This window comes from Cyanistes caeruleus, chromosome 10, assembly GCF_971803275.1.
Source record: "Cyanistes caeruleus chromosome 10, bCyaCae1.hap1.1, whole genome shotgun sequence".
In the NCBI taxonomy this organism is placed as follows: Eukaryota; Metazoa; Chordata; class Aves; order Passeriformes; family Paridae; genus Cyanistes; species Cyanistes caeruleus.
In genome coordinates, this window is record NC_141710.1 from 19,106,230 (window position 1) to 19,125,940 (window position 19,711).

General features: G+C 37.6%; 1 protein-coding gene across 11 annotated transcripts in view; it reads left to right on the forward strand.

The window, feature by feature from the left end:
• TBL1XR1 (TBL1X/Y related 1) overlaps nucleotides 1-18,746 on the forward strand; it is a 105,476-nt gene extending 86,730 nt beyond the window's left edge. For 6 of the 11 annotated variants that reach the window (XM_086844319.1, XM_086844320.1, XM_023932854.2 and 3 more), the window contains 14 exons: nucleotides 1,637-1,739; nucleotides 3,902-4,047; nucleotides 5,539-5,758; nucleotides 7,730-7,862; nucleotides 8,705-8,846; nucleotides 9,092-9,155; nucleotides 9,257-9,354; nucleotides 11,098-11,158; nucleotides 12,315-12,436; nucleotides 12,920-12,994; nucleotides 15,438-15,565; nucleotides 15,744-15,909; nucleotides 16,785-16,886; nucleotides 18,592-18,746. In XM_086844319.1, coding sequence (XP_086700445.1) covers nucleotides 1,682-1,739; nucleotides 3,902-4,047; nucleotides 5,539-5,758; nucleotides 7,730-7,862; nucleotides 8,705-8,846; nucleotides 9,092-9,155; nucleotides 9,257-9,354; nucleotides 11,098-11,158; nucleotides 12,315-12,436; nucleotides 12,920-12,994; nucleotides 15,438-15,565; nucleotides 15,744-15,909; nucleotides 16,785-16,886; nucleotides 18,592-18,618 — 1,542 coding nt within the window. In that variant the 5' untranslated portion in view covers nucleotides 1,637-1,681 and the 3' untranslated portion in view covers nucleotides 18,619-18,746. The remainder of the gene's footprint in view (nucleotides 1-1,636; nucleotides 1,740-3,901; nucleotides 4,048-5,538; nucleotides 5,759-7,729; nucleotides 7,863-8,704; nucleotides 8,847-9,091; nucleotides 9,156-9,256; nucleotides 9,355-11,097; nucleotides 11,159-12,314; nucleotides 12,437-12,919; nucleotides 12,995-15,437; nucleotides 15,566-15,743; nucleotides 15,910-16,784; nucleotides 16,887-18,591) is intronic. The other 5 variants (XM_086844323.1, XM_086844324.1, XM_086844325.1 and 2 more) reach the window with 1 other exon arrangement.
• The last annotated feature ends 965 nt before the right edge of the window (nucleotides 18,747-19,711 follow it).

Sequence of the window (19,711 nt, forward strand, 5' to 3'; positions counted from 1 at the left end):
TTTTTTCCTTAAGAAACTAAAGCCACCTCCCCAACATCATGGCTGTGAGTTGGGTGACCACATACCTGGGGCAGGATTAGGGGTGTCCAGATGTGGTTTCAGGTAAATAAACTCTTCATACCCAAGTTCATCCTTTAGCCTCTGTTCTTGAGGGGTTTAATTGGATCATGTTTGTACAGCATGATGGGACTTGTGGGAAAGTCACATCCTGGAGGGCTTTTCCCACTGTCCAATTTAGCTGCAGTTGAATGGTAAAACTCAAAGTTAGGTTATCAGAAAAACAGTGTGGTCATTTTCTCCTGTTACCTTGGGAGTTCTTGCTAGGAAAAGATGCCCAGGGAGAATACACATGGCAGCCTTATAATGCCAATCATGACTTCGTAGTTGTTACTTTTGATTGTGTTCACCACTTTCCCACTTGGAGCAGCAGTGGCAAGTGGCCTCCCCATGCAGCCACACAGCAAGAAGTTTTTATTTTGAATAGTGTAGGAAAACCCATTTTCCAGTACCTTTTTACATGAGAACCCAAGTCAATCTTTGTCAAATACCAATAGGAAAGTCACTTGCTTTCTCAGACTCCAGTTCCATAGGAGAAACAATGGTGGTGGTCAGCTGGGTAAAAACCTGGGAAGGTTTGCTGATGAAAAGTGCTGGATAGATAATAGGAACAGAAGGTGTACATTATCTCATAACATGTTCTTGAAGCTGATGTTTTCACTTGTTTACTTGGAAAGGTCGAGGTTTTCAAACATTCAGACAGCATGAGGATGTTCTCAAAAATGAGACTTAGAAAAAGCACTGTATTCTGTCTCTTCATGTTTTAAAGACTGTTGTTGCCTCATATTTTCCAAGTTTATAATCAAAAGCATATACAGTCTGATACATTATTTTTCTTGCTAAATATTTGCTATTATTAAAATGAAGGAAAAATTGTACATGTATAAATACATATATATCTCCCATCAACATTTTCAAAGCACTGACTGAAAGCCTATAGAAATATTATGAAAAATGGGCTGTTTAAAGTTTGTTTCTAATGTCAAGAATTCCTTTTGAAAAGCCAAAAGATATGGCTGAGATGTTTTCTGGTCTTTAGTGGGATTGGCTGGGCTTGCATTGAACAGACACTATGTTCTGTATCTCATACTGTTCTGTACCTTTTCACTAGGGCAGGAGTACCTGAAAATTGCAGTAGATTAGAATGTAAAAGTGAGAACCTGCCTGGATGCCAATGTGAAACTAAGTTTTTGGTCTTTGTTAACCAGGCAGAAAGAAACCTATGTTATAAAAAAATGCGTTCCATAGCAGTAATGTAGATTAGAAACTCATTTGATTATTTTGTAAAACCTGTGAAATAAGGCCTTCTTTAATACTGGTATTAAACAGCAGAGTTTCCCAGTCCATACCAACTTGCCTCATATGAGAATCCGGCCCTTTAATATTTAATTTACTGATCTTTATTTTGTGGTGAGACAAATGACTTTTTAATGATTCCAGTAGACTTATTTGCATTATAAAATAAAGCTATTGTCTATGCTGCCAGGGAACTACTTACTTATAAATATAACATTTGTTGGGAAATACCTATTGGCTATTAAAAATATTTAATTGACCTACTTTTTTCTTTTATTTGCAGGGTTGTGTCCTTTGTTGTGACCTCATGGTTTAACTGGGAATAAAGATGAGTATAAGCAGTGATGAGGTTAACTTCCTGGTATATAGATACTTGCAAGAGTCAGGTGAGTTTTTACAATTCTGGTTATTAAACAATGCATAATTTATTTGATCTTCATCTGCAACTGGCTTTAGCAAACACAGGCTCATTTAATTATTTTGCCAGTAGGCATGTGCTTCTGTCTGAACTGTTTCTTGGTGTTTCTTCTCAACAAGAGAATGAATTCCTGCCAAGTTACCTTCTGTAACTTAATCAGATTTAGTCATTTGGAGTCTTCAGATGGCAGTCAACCAGCCAAGGACTCACTCGATTGCTAAAATGCATTTTCCTGGAGATCACTTCTCTGCAGGGTGATGATGGCACTTTGCACCATTTTCTTCAGGGCTGCTTGAAGAAGAAAATAGAATGATCAGCAAAATGCTGTTTTCTTCTGTTGTCTTGGAGTGATGGTGCTCCTGCCAGCCGGTCTTGTGCAGCCGAATTCCTTGCCTGAGCGTGACTGTGGGAGGGCAGATGTGGCTGTGTTTCAAAGGAAGATGTGACAACTCTGACTATGACTTGTATCACTTGATTCTAAATAGAGATGAACAGATTTTTTACAGGAATAACTCTTTGGGTTCTCAAAAGCCTCCGTCCCTGCAGGACCTTTTTTTGGAGGATCTTGTCCTTCTGCATAGCCAGAATTTCCTGCTTCTTAGGACAAAGAGCAAAAGACACTTGAATATTGCCAGACTTGAAAAGAAACCTTTTTCCTGTCATATCCCTCCACACTGACTGTGTCTGCACAGCATAAGAATGCAGCAGTGCTTCCTTATTTCTAAAGCTTCCCCACCCCAGTTGGATCAGCAGTTTGTGTTGCATGTTTGGGTTTCTAGATGCAGCCATATGGCTGCAGGGAGTTTTGTGGTGGTGGTTATTCGTGAAGCTCTCTAAGAGACAACATCATCTTTTACTCACAACTGTGATATTGATTGCTTAACACAGCCTACATTTAGAATGGGAAGACTTGACTGGAAGTCAGGCCATGCCCCAGTAAATGAACAAGTGATGATTGTCAGCTGGCAGGAGGGGATATGATCTCAGCAATACATAAAAGAAGTCTGCATATTAAAGCAAAAATAAACTTCAGTCTTAAGACAACAGTGTAAGAGATCAGCTTTAATATATATATGTGTAGATATATAAGAAAATATACACATATATTTCATATTTTACCTTGCTGTTTGAATGTTTATTGATTCGTAGTTTTTGTTTAGCGATTGCTGATGGGCAGCTTCAGGCTTACTGAAAATGCATTTGAGTGGTGCAACACATGTCCACTGCTCATGGACTTCCCAATTGAAGAACCATAGGCAATGGTGGATGGCAGACTGTCACAGTTTCTGCTTGTCAAAAAAAAGCAAAACCTCATTTTTCTGCCTGAATTTACTGAAAACACCTACACATTCTTATTCCAGTTGCAGATTGCTTTTGTCATAGAAGCCAAACTTTAAAAATTGCTTCATCTTCATTTTAAAGTTTGCAGGCAGCTTCTTGCTTACCTGACAGGGGAAAAGAAAAAAAAAAAAATAGTGGTTTAAGAAAAAATGCTATGACAATAAAGTTAATTTCCTGAAACAACTATTTTTCTCTAGCTTAAATTCAATTTTTCAGGGTGATCAAATAAATAGCAAGCAGCTGCCGTTGCTGCACCATAACATGTTTGCCACTTCTTAATCAGTGCACAGTGCTGATGTAGTTTTAAATGCCAGAGCATACAAAATTATGGCAGCACTGTTCCATGAGCTGAGTTCTGTTCACATACAGATCCATTTCACTTTCATGGGTATCAAATCAGGGAGTGAAAATAGCAGTCTTGTGTCTTGGATATATATTTTTTAATTAAAAGCTTCATAAGGTACAATACTTACATGTAGTTTGTGAAAATATAAACACATTTAAATGCTGTGGTGAATTATTTATTTTATATTGACTTGTGCACAAATGTTTTGCCATTGATGCTGTAATAATTGCCGTGTTTATATATGAATTTAGCTTTTCTCTTTTTGTACACTTAGACTATGAGGGAATTGAGTTGTTTTGACAAGTTTTTAGTAGCTCAGAAGCATGCTGTAGCATTACACTTTGTATAATTTGCTCAGGTCTTAAACAGAAGGTCCTACCGTGGTACAGCAAGTAGCGTTGTCTATCTGTAAATCAATTCTGATGTCTTTGCCTTGTCTTTAGGGTTTTCCCATTCAGCATTTACCTTTGGTATAGAGAGCCATATCAGCCAGTCTAATATAAATGGTGCTCTGGTGCCACCAGCTGCTTTGATTTCCATCATCCAGAAAGGTCTGCAGTATGTAGAGGCAGAAGTCAGTATTAATGAGGTAAGGAGGCTTTGCCTGCAGGAGCATTGTGTCCTTGCTTGCAGTAAGTTTGAATGTTAGTATTTTTCCTTAACTTTCTTGTATCCTATTTATTTACTTTTACTTCAGATTCCTTACTGCTGGTGTTCACCATGACTCCAGTGGTGGAACCAGAGTGGAGTGACATAACTGGGTGGGGGTTCTGCCCAGTGCAGCCACACAACACCAGGCATGGTGTTCTGGCTCATTGCTTCAAGGTCCGTTATCTGTAGAGTTTTTACCCTACTCTAATGTTGTAGTGCATCCAGACAAGTGTGATAGGATAATAATTGAGACCAGTAATCTCTTCATTTTTTGTTTTTGTAGACTGGGACTAGGGAGATGGGAGAGCACTGTGCAGCTCTTGTTTGGGCTCTGGTGTCATGACAGTGAAATGATGTCAGCCCAAAGGCAAGGTTTCCAAGGAGAGAGAGGGTTTGAATTTGTGGCAGGAAGGCTGAAGGTATATGCCAGTTTGCCTTTTGCCTCTGCTGGCTAATTCATCTTGAGCAAGATCTGTTAAATTTGATGTTTAAATGGTTATTCCAGCAGTACAGAAAGCTATGTATCTTCCTCCCTGATGGTGCAGACACTCTCCCTCAATTTCCATTCTCATTTGTGCCTGGAAGGTGAGAAGCCGTTCTGTGTGTCAGTTAGATTACAGAAGGAAACTTTTTTTTCCATTAATTCTGCTCACTTCCCAGTCTCCCGTATGTCTGCTGTTTGTGTGGTTTTCACAGTCCTAGTGAAGCAAATCCTTTCCCTTAGGAAGCCTCAGAAAAATAAAGCAAATGATAGGAATAGAAGACCCTATATTTACTGCAAGGAATCCTTCTAGTCCCTAAAAATAGATCCTTACAAAGCCCTAGCATATGTATAAGGGTATTTTTAACTGGGTCTTGTCCATTTCAGGATAAAATTCTTCCTTCTTGTTTGAAAGCATGCCAGCACTGTTTGAAAAAAGGAAGAAAACTAGTCAACTCCCCAGATAATATGTTTATGGAAAGTATTAGTCTAATAAGACTATAACTTCACAAGTCAGTGACCCGAGTTGCAATGTTTGCAGCTCTCTCTTCAAACAAACCATTAGATTTTGCTGCAGCCACTCATGTTTGAAATCATATTCATAGATAGCTTACAGAATTTTTTGCTTTAGCAGACAATTCAGCAAACTCAAAACAAGTTGCTTTTGATTCCACAGGCTCTCCCAGAGGCCTGCAGTGGCTTTTTTTTGCATATTTATGGTGGCCACTTAACTTCAGACTAAAATTCTAACCACTAAAATTCCTAACCACAACAGTGATGAGAGATATCACTTCCAGCACCATATGTAAACTGCTTTATTATATTAAATGAAAACATTTTCTTTAGTTTTGCTTGGAATCTTTGCCCATAATGTTAATTTGTACTTGGTGTTATCTTTTTTTTTTTTTTTTTTCTTTTTTTCCCTTTTCTCCCTGTGCTGTAATTTAGGATGGTACCTTGTTTGATGGTAGGCCGATAGAGTCTCTCTCACTGATAGATGCAGTGATGCCTGATGTGGTACAGACAAGACAACAGGCCTACAGAGACAAACTTGCACAACAGCAGGCAGCAGCTGCTGCAGCTGCAGCCGCCACCAACCAACAGGGATCAGCAAAAAATGGAGAAAATACTGCAAATGGAGAGGAGAACGGAGCACACACTATAGCAAGTAAGTCGAGATATAAATGGCTTTAAGCTGGGTTAGCAGTTTCTAGTTGTTTAACATAGGATGAGCTTGTAGACAATGAGGTAAAAATGTAGAGTTTGGAGTGACCCTTCAGCTTGCAGAGAATTCCTTCATCATGGTTGATACTTGAACAGATCGTGTCTCACCTTTGGCTGTCCCCAGTTTTCATATCTGGGGTTGCAGAAGTCAAAGTTGTGAATTCATTAATTCACAGTATTCCCTTGAGTGGTCTCACTTCCATTACTGCTTCTTTTCCACCACCTGAAGGTTTTTCACAGGGCCCTTGCATAAAAAGGAAAAAGCAATTGACACATTCCCGTACAAGGAATGAGGAGAGGAGTCTGTGTGCCAGTCCGTGGCTGGTTAAAACTGATTGCTGCTTGTGAAGCTCTGCAAACTCCTTCCAAGAGGTTCTGTAAATCCCACGGATCCAAGAGCTGTGCCTGGCTTTTCTAGTGATGTTGAGGTCAGGGTTACTGGGACAAGCTCTGTGTCTCTTGTCTCTTTTACCAGTATCAGTTTTCACTATTTGCTATTCAAATTTGCTCAATGCAACTGCTCTCAGGTTTCCTTTATTCATGAATTCCATTTTAGTTGTGATTGGTGAAATAAATGAGTTCTGTTTATCATCACTGGTCAAAGAAACATGCTGTACAATGAGGCTTAGTATGGAAGAGTTTGGGTCAGGCATTAAACTGTGATTCTGAAAATACTCTTCTGAAAGTCTGAATTGCATGTTTAAGTGTGGGACTTACAGTTCTTCCTGTAAGAAATGACATTTTTAAGAGAATATTGAGCCATGTACAAGTTTTACAGCCTGATTTCACTAGGTTTTTTGATTAGTATATGTGATAAAAAGCTAGAAATAAATTCTTTGGCTGAAAGAAATGATCTCTACTTTGATGCTTTCATTTGAAAATCTCAAAGGGGTATTTACTTGATAACTGTGAACTGGATAGAGGGAGGGTAGAGCTCGGATCTCAGCCCTGTTAAATGTGATCTACCAGCAACCCCTGCTGGCTGTACAGTGCTTCAGACTGGCATCGATCCTCTGAAGCAATGCTTTATATGGTGCTCCTTCTGAAAAAATACTCACGTTTTAATAGTCTTTCCTATTTTCTCACAAACAGTGGCAGAAACCCTTGATGCTAAATTAAGCAATAGCTGTGAAATTATTTCTTTAACCGCAGTGAATAAATATGGAACAGGTGAACTGTGCAGCACTTCTTACATTCTGCATTTGCAGTCATTGTGAATTTATTTTTAATAATAGAAAATGGTTGATGGTAGATGCCAAGAAAACTGTTTTGTCACTTGAATTACCCCCAGACTGTTCTACAGAACAATATGGTTTCAACCTCACTTCCACGCAGAAAGTTATACTGCCATAATTCCATGGTAATTGCTGATGAAGTTTGAGAAGCTTGGTTATGTTTGCTCTGTCACCAAATGTGATTATATTTATTAAAGTCATTTTGTATATGGAGTGTTGGAGATGTAGGTTTAAAACCTGCTTGACTGCAGTTGGTGAAAAGAGGGATTTTTGAAAATGAATGTGTTATAAATGCATTCTTACAGCACAAGCTAGACTAGTAACATATTGTGCTATGCAGTGTTGGGCCTGAAAAACAGAGTACTTGTAACAGCATTTATTTTTTAGCATAGCAAAAAATTAACTTTTGGCCCTATTTCTGAAGCTCCTAAATTAAATCCATTTGGATATGAAGGTTTACAGGGGCGAAGAGCTTTCTCACATTTTCGAAACTCCCCATCTGTTTATAGCTTCATTAATTGGAACTGAAAAAATAAGAGTGTGACAGCTCTATCAAATTTTTGAATCGCATAAATTGTGAATTCTTGCACTCATCACAGAAGAATCTGAACCATACAGGAGTCACAATATCCCAAAATACTAAAATCCACCTCTCTGTACTGTTGTTTCCCATAATACAGATAATCACACGGATATGATGGAAGTAGATGGAGATGTGGAAATCCCTCCCAACAAGGCAGTGGTGCTGCGTGGCCACGAATCCGAAGTGTTCATCTGTGCCTGGAATCCCGTTAGTGACCTTTTGGCCTCAGGGTACGTGCAGTACCCACGTGTGTGTTACTAATATTATTATTATTATTATTATTATTATTATTATTATTATTATTATTATTATTATCATTATTATCATTATTATCATTATTTTTATTTTTATTATTAATCTATTATTTATTATTATTATTTATTATCGTCATCATCATTAACATTATTAAAATTATTAACATTATTATTAACTTTATTATTATTAACAATATTATTAACATTATTATAAATATTATCATTATAAATATTATTATTAACATTATTTTTATCAATATTTTTATCATTATTACCATCTATCTTATTATACTCCTATTATACTATTCTTAAATTAATATAATTTAATATTTAAATAAAATTAATATTAATAAAATAATACTAAACAGACAAATTATGTATAATTATTACATAATTATTAGATATATGATTAATCTATTATAATAAACATGTAATTACAGTATATAAGTATAAATTATGTATAATTATGATACAGAATCAATATATGTTAGATCACATATATATTGTATAGTGCATATACATTGCTACATTATATAGTATATATTCTATATTACATGCTATGTATGTAATATATATAAAAACTATATGTTTTACATAACTATATATAAGTATAATATATATTATCTATTACTTTGCATACCATATATTATAATAGCACCTGTTATTAATATATTGTATATTATCAGTATATGGTGCATTGCACATTATATACTCCTACAGAGCGCCATTCTAAGGATGTATGTTAATATATAGATGAAATAAATGGAGTTGCCCATGTGTAAACAGCAGCATTTCCATCCCCACGGGGTGTTTTGCAGCTCTGGCGATTCGACGGCGCGGATATGGAACCTCAGCGAGAACAGCACGAGCGGCTCCACGCAGCTGGTGCTCCGGCACTGCATCCGGGAAGGGGGGCAGGACGTGCCCAGCAACAAGGACGTGACATCGCTGGATTGGAACGTAAGTGCTCCAGATGCTCCCAGGAAAACCCTGCTCACCTCGTGCTGTCAGAGCTCAATATTTCCGTTTTGAGCGGTGTTGTAACTTCTGTTGTACTTTTGGAACTTCTTTCTAACGAGCTGCCATCAGTGAAACTGAATGTCGTAAATCCTATGCCGATCAATTCTACCTCAAATTTGTTTTGTGCTCTTTAGCTTTGAGTTAAGCAGTAAAAATGAATAAATAAATAACCTCTTTGCTGGCAGAGTGAAGGTACACTTCTAGCAACTGGGTCTTATGATGGCTTTGCAAGGATATGGACTAAAGATGGTAAGCAAAATACTTCTTAATTTACGATATATTTTCCTATATTGTGGCTCACGGCATAGTTTTTTATTTTTTAATGTATTCATATCAATATAAATTTTCAGGTAATCTTGCCAGCACCTTAGGGCAACATAAAGGTCCTATATTTGCGTTAAAATGGAACAAGAAAGGAAACTTCATTTTAAGTGCAGGAGTGGACAAGGTGAGATAATCTTTGGTAAAATTAAAATTCTTTCCTTCACCGTTATAATCTAACTGTAAGCAAAATAGAAAAACTATGCAAAGTAAGTAAATGAAACCAAAGGCATGGGATGTAAATATGTGCTTACAAAGATCTTGTTATGCTTAGTTATGTTTCCTTGGGTTTTATAGTAGTTTATTGAGATATTTTAATTTCCTAGTTTTCAATGTCTGTGGATTTCTTCCCATTTAGGTTAGTCTGAGTTGGAAAATAAGTGTATTGAAACCAGAAACATGAAACCTTTGTAAAACCTAATCCTAATTCAGTAAACCACTACATGCAAAGCCTCAGGAAAAAAAGAATTGTACTAAAGGGATAGATTCAGGCTGAGTTGGATATCAGTCAAACCTAAGAATGATTATAAAGATTAGAGCTGGAACATAAGGAAAGTTGATATATGTGACTGGGGAGGTGCCAGTTGTGTAATGCCATGGAGCTCATTGTTTAACTGTGTTTTATTTCACATCTCTAAACAAATTCAGGTTTACAAGGTCTTTCAGTTCAGAGCTGCTGTTAGTGTGAGAGGTTTTATTTATGAATGATAGGAAGGGCACAGACTGATGGGAAATGTACTTAAAGTGAATTCAGAGAATCAAATAGACTATTGCAAGAGTAAGGAGAGTTGATTTTTTCCTCTGTAACTGATTCAAGGTGCAGAAGTCAGCACAGGTTTTCTCCTAGTGAGAGTGGCAAACTGCAACCTCAGTACAACCACTTAAAACTGGCAGTGTCACTGTAAAGTAGTAAATTTTCTCCTTTTTTTTTTTTATTTTTTTTTTCCCTGCATGCATTTACTTGGTATGCTTTATTAGCCAGCTTTATAAATGCTTGTGCTGGCACAAAGGAAGGAAAATTTAATCTCTCAAAGCATGGAAAGGATGTGTTTACTCTTTTGGCATCTGTGATGGTTATGCCATTTTTTAAATATTTGTGGAGGTACAGCTTTCATTTGCAGGAAAATAATGAAGGAAGAAATAGAAACCTCATTTCAGTCAATAAAACTTCTTAAACAAACTGAGATTATGCTTTGGAAAATATTCTGCTTTAGCAGAGCGAATGACCCAACCTTAGGTCCCTTTTCCATAATTATTTTGTGTGATCAGTTCATGCTTCCATGGAATTCGGTGTCAAAATTTTCACTGATCATTGAGGTAGGGCAGGGATGTTGGCATATAATACACTGATGATATGATACTAATTCTGTCACATAAGATTTCTTTAACCTTTCAGAAGGTTATGAAAGTATTGGCAGAGAGCAACATAGAATAAAATTACACCCTTAAATTTTTCAGCATGTGACTAATTGCTAATAACATCTCCTTAGGAACAAGTGAGTAGCTGATACTACAATTTGAATATACAAGTATTTGAAATTAAAGTAGGTGTGTGGAATGGATTACAAGAATATAAATAGGACTAAGGGGATAAAACTGTTTAAAAGCCCACAAATTCCATCTTCCCTCTAGACCCCAAAATGTTGTGGCTAAACACCTTTCTAATGCAGTCTTAAATTATCTACTGTTTTCTGTACATCTGCTACTATTTCTTTTAGTACTGGATCAAACTCTAGAAATGTATAATCAAGAGCAGGTTTGGGTGATGGTGAGCAGGGTAGGTATTCTTGTACTTGGGTGTGATGGTAATTGTGGGGAAATTAGCAATTTGTACAAGTTTGTTTATTGTTTATTTATCTGTTTAACACAGACCACAATTATTTGGGATGCCCACACTGGCGAAGCCAAGCAGCAGTTTCCATTTCATTCTGGTAAGTCTTGATTTCACCATTCAGATTTGTCATCTGAAAAGACAAAAAGCTGTTATTTTTTAAAATAAATTTAAAAGTCTGATGTTTATGGTGCTTATTTGCATAATTTTAAAATCTTAAATCAGGTAGACTTTGGTTACTGAGTTCCATACTGGAATTTTGGGAATGTCAACAAAGATGGATTTGTTCTGATTTTATAACTCACAGTTTTATTGCAGTTCCACAAAAGTCACAAGAGATAAATAATCCAAGTATTCCTGACTTTCTGTAGTATGGTGGCAGACAAATCATGTGAGTGGGCCACAAGGGGTTAGTGGTTATCACCTAAGGACTGCATTTGTCATCCTCCTGCTGCAGTGATCCCACCCCATATCTCATTGTTCCACTGTCCCCAGATTGTTTGGCCACAAACAATCACTGGCCAGCTGGGGTGGGAGTGCAGGAGGTCAGACAAATTGCTTTGTGGGCTGCCTGCTGAGCAATCCTGTCAGAATCAGCTGGAAAACAGAATGGAGAGGATGACAGACATGTCATTGAAGGGCTTTTAAGAAACGTGTCCTGGTCCATTCTTTATTCAGCTTGTGCCACATTTCCAGTGGCATGACAGCAGTCAAAAACATCAGCTCAGCACTTACTGCAGCAGTTCATTCTGTGCCATCTGCCATAAATAGCTGGCTTGAGCAAATGGAACATGTTGCCCATGATTAAGCTTCAAGTTACTACACCTTACAATGCTGGAACTGAGAAAGGAAATAAATCCTTACCCTTCCCTGGCTGCCATCCCTGAGCACGAGCAGGAGATGTTGGTGGAGATGAGCTGATGCACAATGATGTGTGAAGTTGTGGGAACCCGTTCCTTGTGCTGCCTCTTGAGATTTGTTTATAGTTGCCCTAACTACAACTTGATGTCCTGCTGCACTGTCTTCTCTATAACTTTGATTACAAATATTATGATGTCTTGTATTAAATTTGTTCCACTTCGTGTAAAACTTGTTGTAGCTGTGTTTCTTACTGTTCATAGTGTTTATCTTCAGAACTGCTCTAAAATTGATTGCTCTTTGTTGGCTTTTGTTCCAAGGTGGTGCATGCTAAATTTGCACATCAAATTCCTGCAGAGTGCGTACTGTAGCTTTAAATATCTTTCTTTTCCTTTTAGCACCAGCATTAGATGTTGATTGGCAGAGTAACAACACATTTGCCTCTTGCAGTACAGACATGTGTATTCACGTTTGTAAACTAGGACAAGATAGGCCCATCAAAACCTTCCAGGGTCACACAGTAAGTACTTCAAAAAAGGGGGTTGCTCTGTGATATTTTTATTAGTGAGAGATTGGGGGCCCAATAAACTTAACCAGTACCCAGCACCTGTGTAATGGGCATTGGCTACAGGCAGTAGATGCACACAAAGGTAGTTGTGGTTAAGGTCTTATGGTAATCACAATCCCTATGATTATCAGAACAATTCTCACCCCCGTGTGCAGCTTGTTTTACCAGTGCCAGGATGCAAGAGTGAGCTATAGAAGAAGCAGCAGCATGATAACTTCAAGATTTTACCACATGGTGTACAAGAATGCATGGGAAGTGTGATAAATGGATAGCAAAAAGCTGTTGTTATTGAAGGCAAAGCTATGAACAAAAATTAAGTGTTAAAAGCCTGACAGCTATGCAAATGCTCATAACTGCTGTCCAGCTTTATCTTTTGTAAGTTGTCATTTATGATGGAAGGAAAGACTCCAACTTACTCTCACTGTTAACTTTTAGAATGAAGTAAATGCAATCAAATGGGATCCAACTGGTAATCTGCTGGCATCCTGCTCTGATGACATGACTCTAAAGGTAATGGGAGCTCTGGGGCTGGCCCTTGACTTTGTAGGACTCTGGAATGCACTCCATTAGCCTGGATATTCCAGCAGTATCACTGTGCTTGCTGTGTTGACCAATATTTGTTCTTTTTTTAATATAAAAGGGTTAGGCAATCCTAGAAATCCTTGTTAATCAGGTCCAAGCTTTGGTCCAGAGAACTTGTTACAGGCTGCCAGCCTGAGACTGGGAGCATGATTTATTAGGTGCTTTTAGCTGTTTACAGAATCAGGTCATTAATCGTTAAGCTGTCATGCTTGATGGTTGCTTTTGTTCAAAAGAAAAAGTTGGAATGCATGTCGAGTAGCACATACAAGAATGGGTAACTTGCTCCTTTCCTGGTTTTTTTCTGCTTTCCCCTTCTTTCTAGTTAAAATCTTTGGCATGTTGTTTCTTCCTGTGCACTCCTGGATTTTTCCAGTTCATCAGGAGTCATTTTGCAGTTTTCAATCACACCTACACTTGTCCTCCAAATCACTCACAGCTACTTGTTTTCTTGTAGAACAGGATCAAACTTGTGAGTGCAGAGGACACTGCAACTTACACACATGACCTCAGGGCGCTCTAGAGATCCTTACAAACCAGCAGAAATGAGGCTGTTCATGCCTGGCAGGCCTGTGCTGCTTCCATGGTACAGATGCTTTCCATTACTCCTGTACTGCTTTCCATTCACTGGGACCTTCAGCACTGTGCTTGGTAGAGTTTCAGGATACATTTTTTACATTGACAGCACTGTCCTGCTAGTAACCCTTGGGACAGTTAATTCCATCCAGCTCACTGTTGTTTAATCAGGGAATGGTTGAATGAGTGAGTAGCCACATATCTCTCCTGTTGGCACACAGTCAGGCTCTGGCAGGGGAAATCACCTTATCTAAATACCAACACTTAAGCATTAAGCCTTCAGTCTAAAGCTGGATGTCTAGACATCTCCAGCCAGCACTGTCTAGCACTGCTGAAGAGCAAGTTATCCTTTCCTAAGTTAAATGTCTTAAGTCAAGTGTCATCAAAAAGGAATCCCTCTCAGGATCTCAGGAAACCCCTGAGAGCATCAGTTGTTCTCCACTGGCAGTGGACGGAGTCAAAATAGCCAGCTTAAGCCAGGTATTTAATACTTAAACAGCTCCAGGGTGATGAATTCCAGGCTAGAGCTGGAGCTGTTGCTGCTGCCTCTCTGTGAGTAGAGGTGACAGCTGGGAATGTGTCAGCATTTGTGGGATTCCAGCAATTAACTTCTTGGTGGCTGTTTCGAATGGAGCCCAGGCTGCAAAGAATGTTATTGTTTTGTTCAATATTAGCTCAAATGTCAAGTGCTGGAGGATAAGTCTACACATCACTAATCACTTGTGGATCACTTACTTTTCAATGGCAGAGGGAATAAATACCAGGTTTGGAAGCACGTGGAAGGTGCCTAGTGATTTATTTACTTGGTTAGTTTCTATCTACAACTTAATATTCTCTAGGGCAGCTGATAGGGACTCTTTCATCTATGTTAGTTTTGGGAAGAGAAGTTAGATTTTGATCTCATCAATTAAAGTGGAAATAAAATTTCAATTCTGTCTGCACATTGAAAATCAATTTCCTCTTCAGCAAAGCAGCAGTTCTGAAAAGCACCATTTATTTACACATGCACCTCAATTGCATCTTAAATACAGCTGGGCTTAAACATGCTCCTGGTAGCATTTTCTAAAAGAAAAAGTGAACTAAAAGCATTACTGAGACACATATTATTAAAAATAGCATTCAGGTGGTTATCTACCTTATCAAATTTAACATGTAGGAAAAGGTATAAAAGCCTTTCCAAATCCCTTCTGCAGAAGCAATGTAAACTCTTAATAGAATAAAGGAGTTGGGTTTTTTTTGTTGAGCATGATCTTAGAGGAGTTGGAGTCCTCTAATGACCTCTGTGAAGTACTGAACACTGAAATCTGGCAGTGCAAATGCTAATAAGTCAGGAAAATGCCATAGTGGTATTTGTGTCTCTGGATTTTTAGGAAAACAGAAAATTTCTCTGCTGTCCCTTTATTTTGCTCAGTCTGTGTAGCAAGAAGTTAATTTAAAAATAGGACCGTGATATTTTATCAACTCAGGCATGAACATTTACATATTGCTCTTCTCATTTCAGCATCTGCTTTCATCCCTGCACTTTCCAAGGGGTTTGCAGTTCCCTCAGGCAGTTTTGTTTCTACAGGCAGCACCTTTATTACTCATTGACTTTGTTGGGGGCTTAAAACACCAAGAATGAAAGGTCCTGGAATAAAATTTGGCATAACTACTCTAGAAACCTAGCAATCATAGCAAATATTTTGAGTGGCCTAAAGTGTAACAGTCAGCATGCAAATGATGAAGAAGAAACATGTAAAATGTATTTTAGTACAATAATGTGCTAAATTATTTGTGTTTTCCTCTCTTTTTATCATAGATCTGGAGTATGAAACAAGACAGTTGTGTCCATGACTTACAAGCACACAACAAAGAAATTTATACTATCAAATGGAGTCCTACAGGACCAGGAACAAATAATCCAAATGCCAATCTTATGTTAGCAAGGTACTATCTAATCCTGGTTTTAAATGCTAATTAAACATTTATTTTTACCTCACTTTCTATAAATGTAAGTTCACAGAATGTTTTGAAGCATTTAAGATACTTTATCATATTCTGTTTGTATTAGCAACAAAAGTATGTTTAATTGAGATGTAATTAATCTGTTTTTTTTTCTTGACAGTGCATCCTTTGATTCTACTGTTAGGTTATGGGATGTAGACAGAGGAATTTGTATTCATACTCTGACAAAACATCAAGAACCTGTGTACAGTGTAGCTTTCAGTCCTGATGGCAGGTACCTGGCCAGTGGCTCCTTTGATAAATGTGTACACATCTGGAATACACAGGTATTGCTCTTCTCTGTGTTGAGAAGTTTGTGTTTTGGTCTTTTCCATCCTTTCAACCTTTGTTTATCCATCATACTTCAGCCACAATAAGATTTGTCATTCTTAACACACTGGTTTTCTCTTTGTTCTGAGATTATTTCTTTTAATGGTTGTACATTTAATTTCTCACTTTGAATGCTTGCCTGTGGTGAAGTAATACTTGTCTTTACATTGTCTTATCAAAAAAAACAACCCAAAAAGACAAAAACCAAACAAACCAAAAACTCACTGACAAAACTCCAAATTGAACAAAGTTCCTCCAAGAACATATTTCATCCAAAAATAGTCTCTGATAACTCTGAACTTCAAATTCTTGCTAAAACAGGGGCTTTTGTGAAAAATGATGACTGGGTTTAGACATACTAATCTGATTGGCTGTTTCATTGAATTTCACTGACAAACAAGAGAATGCAAAGTGAGGGAAGATAATGATGAGAAAGTATTTCTGTGAAAATATCTCATAAAAGACACTATTACTTGTTTTGTATTTCTGCCAAAAAATAAAAGAGATTGTTATGTTTGAAACTCTAAAGACCTTGTCAGGCATGATTCAGTCTCTGGCTTCTGGGCATTGGGTATTAATTTCTGAAAGGCTCATTTCAGTAATTGGAAGTAGTTGTGACCATCCCAGCTTTGCCTGTCAAGCACAGGAACTCAAGGTGAAATGGTTGTGCCACATTGTTTAACAAGGTGCTGAGACTGTCCACAATCTCTGCTGGAGCACTTTCCTCTGAGAATTTCAGCTTTTAAAAGCAGTGGGGAAGTTTTACATGTACAAACTGTGCTTGTTCACTTTGATTTTGTTGTATTAATTACTTGCCTTGTCCCTTTTTTAGACAGGTGCCCTAGTTCACAGTTATCGGGGAACAGGAGGGATTTTTGAGGTTTGCTGGAATGCAGCAGGAGACAAAGTTGGAGCAAGTGCTTCAGATGGTTCAGTAAGTGTTGCTTGACTTGGTGGGTGTTCTAATAATAAACATTTTCTGGAAATCTTTTAACCAACAGTGGAGATAAATTTTCCTTCTCTAGCTGAAGGTTGAATACAGCCAGCTCACCTGTAGGTTTTCAACTGTGGTGAAGCTGCTGTGGTATTGTAAGGAGAATATTTTTATTCCAGTCCAAAAAGCTCAGAAGGTGGAGATATCTCCAATTTATATTTTCTGTTCCTTCTTGGGCCTGCTGTGTCAGTGTGTTCAGTGTGGCTGGTTTGGAAACAAATTTGTTTTTCTTTTTCTGCTCTTTTTGAGGGAAAATGCTCAGTGTAGGTGATATTATAATGCATGACAGGAGTGAAATACCTTTTGCATTGCATTCAACAGCCAAACAAAGTGCAGATTTCTAAATGCTTGTAATTAAAAAGTTCCTAAAAATGTCAGCAGCTATATATAAATATCAGTCTGCTTACTTTGCTTAGGAAGAGCAGGGAATAAAATCATGTTTAACTAATCATGAATGCTCCCACTGTCATTTCACTGCAGGGTGTTGGAGCATCACCTCCTGGCTGCTCTGACACTGTCCTGCAGAGCTGCAGTGGGATGGGAATGTGCAGTCATCATAAGGAGCACAGTCCTGGGGCATTTGCTTGCCTCTGTCTCTCCATAGTTTGCAAAGAAAGCAGAGGAGAGCCTAAGGAAAAGCAAAATTAACATAAGGCTGATAAGGGAATTGTGTTTTGAAGTGCTGTAACTTCCTTGAACAAACGTCAGCAAAAAGCAATCCTGGCAGCTCAGTAGTGCAGTCTCAGGTGGTATCTTAACACAGGTGCCAAAGCATTCCCTCCTGAGTGCTCCTTGCTGGTAAGTAAGAGTTAGAGTTGTTAGAGTTCAAATCACAAAATAGGAAGTTCTAGATTTGAAGAAGCCTAAATGCTAGAGAATTAATTTTGATTCGTCTTTATATAATTTTAGTGTTGTAAGTATAGGCAGTATCATAAAAGGACAAAAGCTCATGGCATATCCTGAATAGAAATTAATTATCACTCCCCCAGATGACCCTTTTTTATACATACTGTGTAACCTTTCCAGTCCTCCAATTAATTTGGCCCAAGAGGCTGATTGTACTTGGAATAGATTTGTTTTCATTTAGTTTCTGATATTTAAAAAAATGTTTGGCTTAATTTGTTCTATATTGTTCTCTAGCAAAAGCCCTTCTCCTCCACTCTGTTTAAAATGTGCTTGCAGCTGGTATTGTCTTGTGTGTGGTTATATTTTACTAATAGATTTCTATATCTGACAGACCCAGAAGCACTACTTGGTGGAGATTTTGGGAAGAGTAAAACTAGAATTTGTACACCGTTAACTGTTTTTTCTGATCTATTTAGTTCTTGTTCATGTACTTTAATTTCATTTTATTTTTTTACAAACTAGATTAGAATAAGTTCTCAGCCCCACAGTATTAAATATGTAAGCAAACAGCTTACATAAGATGTTGCTGTTCTGATAATAATTCTGGAGGCAGCAGTGCCCTTAGCACTGGGGCTGGCTGGGGGTTCATAAAGGGCTCACCTGGTCATTTTGATATTATTTAATCATTGTTAATAGATAGAAGGTTAAGCTTATACACAGGTTTTGCCCTGAAACTCCCCACAGAATGTAAAGGCCCTGGTGCTGTGCAGCTGCTGTATCTGTGTCTCTCTCTTTGCAGGTTTGTGTATTAGACCTCCGGAAATAGCGCTCTTAGTTGGAAGCCATGGACCGACTATGAATGTGTACATAGCCAAAATGACTGTCCCTGACCCATGTACTGCTATAGTCCCAATCGAACCATGGCCAGTCCACTACAGCCAAATGTAAAAGAAATATATACATATACTGTATATAAAAAAAAGAAAAAAAGGAGAAAAGAAAAAAAAAAAAAAAAAAAGAGGAGAAAAAAAAAAAAAATTTACACCCTGAAGAGGATGACAGAGTTTTGTCACAGCTTGTGAATCCTGTTCACCAAGTGCTGGAATCTGCTGTGCCCCAAAATAACATTTAAAGGTTTTGGATATGAAAAACAGAAGAGCACGAGAGAGAGAGAGAGAAATATACCATATACAAGAGCAGACCCATATACATACCAAAATCAGAAGATACTAATGGCAGCCTTCATTACCCCTTCCCCCATGCAATCCATTCTCACGTGGATTATTTTTGTTTTCCTTCTCAGTAGTTGAACAGTTTGTGTGTACAGAGAAAATGGACTTAACAGAAATCTGCAGCAGTAGGTTTTTTTTCTTTGCTTTTAAACATTGGGTTTTCTGTTTTGTTTTGGTTAAATTTACGGATGCATGAAGTAAGGGAGTGATTTAGTTTCTTGTTTATATTTTTTCACCTTGGGAAAAAAAAAAAAAAAAAGAGTTTCTTTGAAACATGTTTCGATTAATTCTTTGAAGAGGTAGTTTGAACCTGATAATACTTGGTACATTTTGTGGCTCCCAGAGCACAATTTTGTGAACAGAGGGAGGGTGGAAAAGGGATTAGGGAGAGAGAAGAAAAAAAAAATCCTTCTTTGCAGCGTGATACTTCACATCCTCATCTACAAAGTAGGATGGAAATGGGTATTGTGCTATGTTTGACTTTTTGGTGACATGGCTGAAATGCAGTAATTTCTTATTTGGGACATAATTCTGCCAAACTTAAGAACAGAAGGGCACAAAAACAAAGGAAAAAAAAACTAAAACAAACAGGGATGCAAAAAAAAAAAAAGAAGAGAGAAAAATAAAGAGGAAAAAACGCATCTTCTGTTGCTTTAAGACCATAGCTAAAATATGGTTCAATTGTGC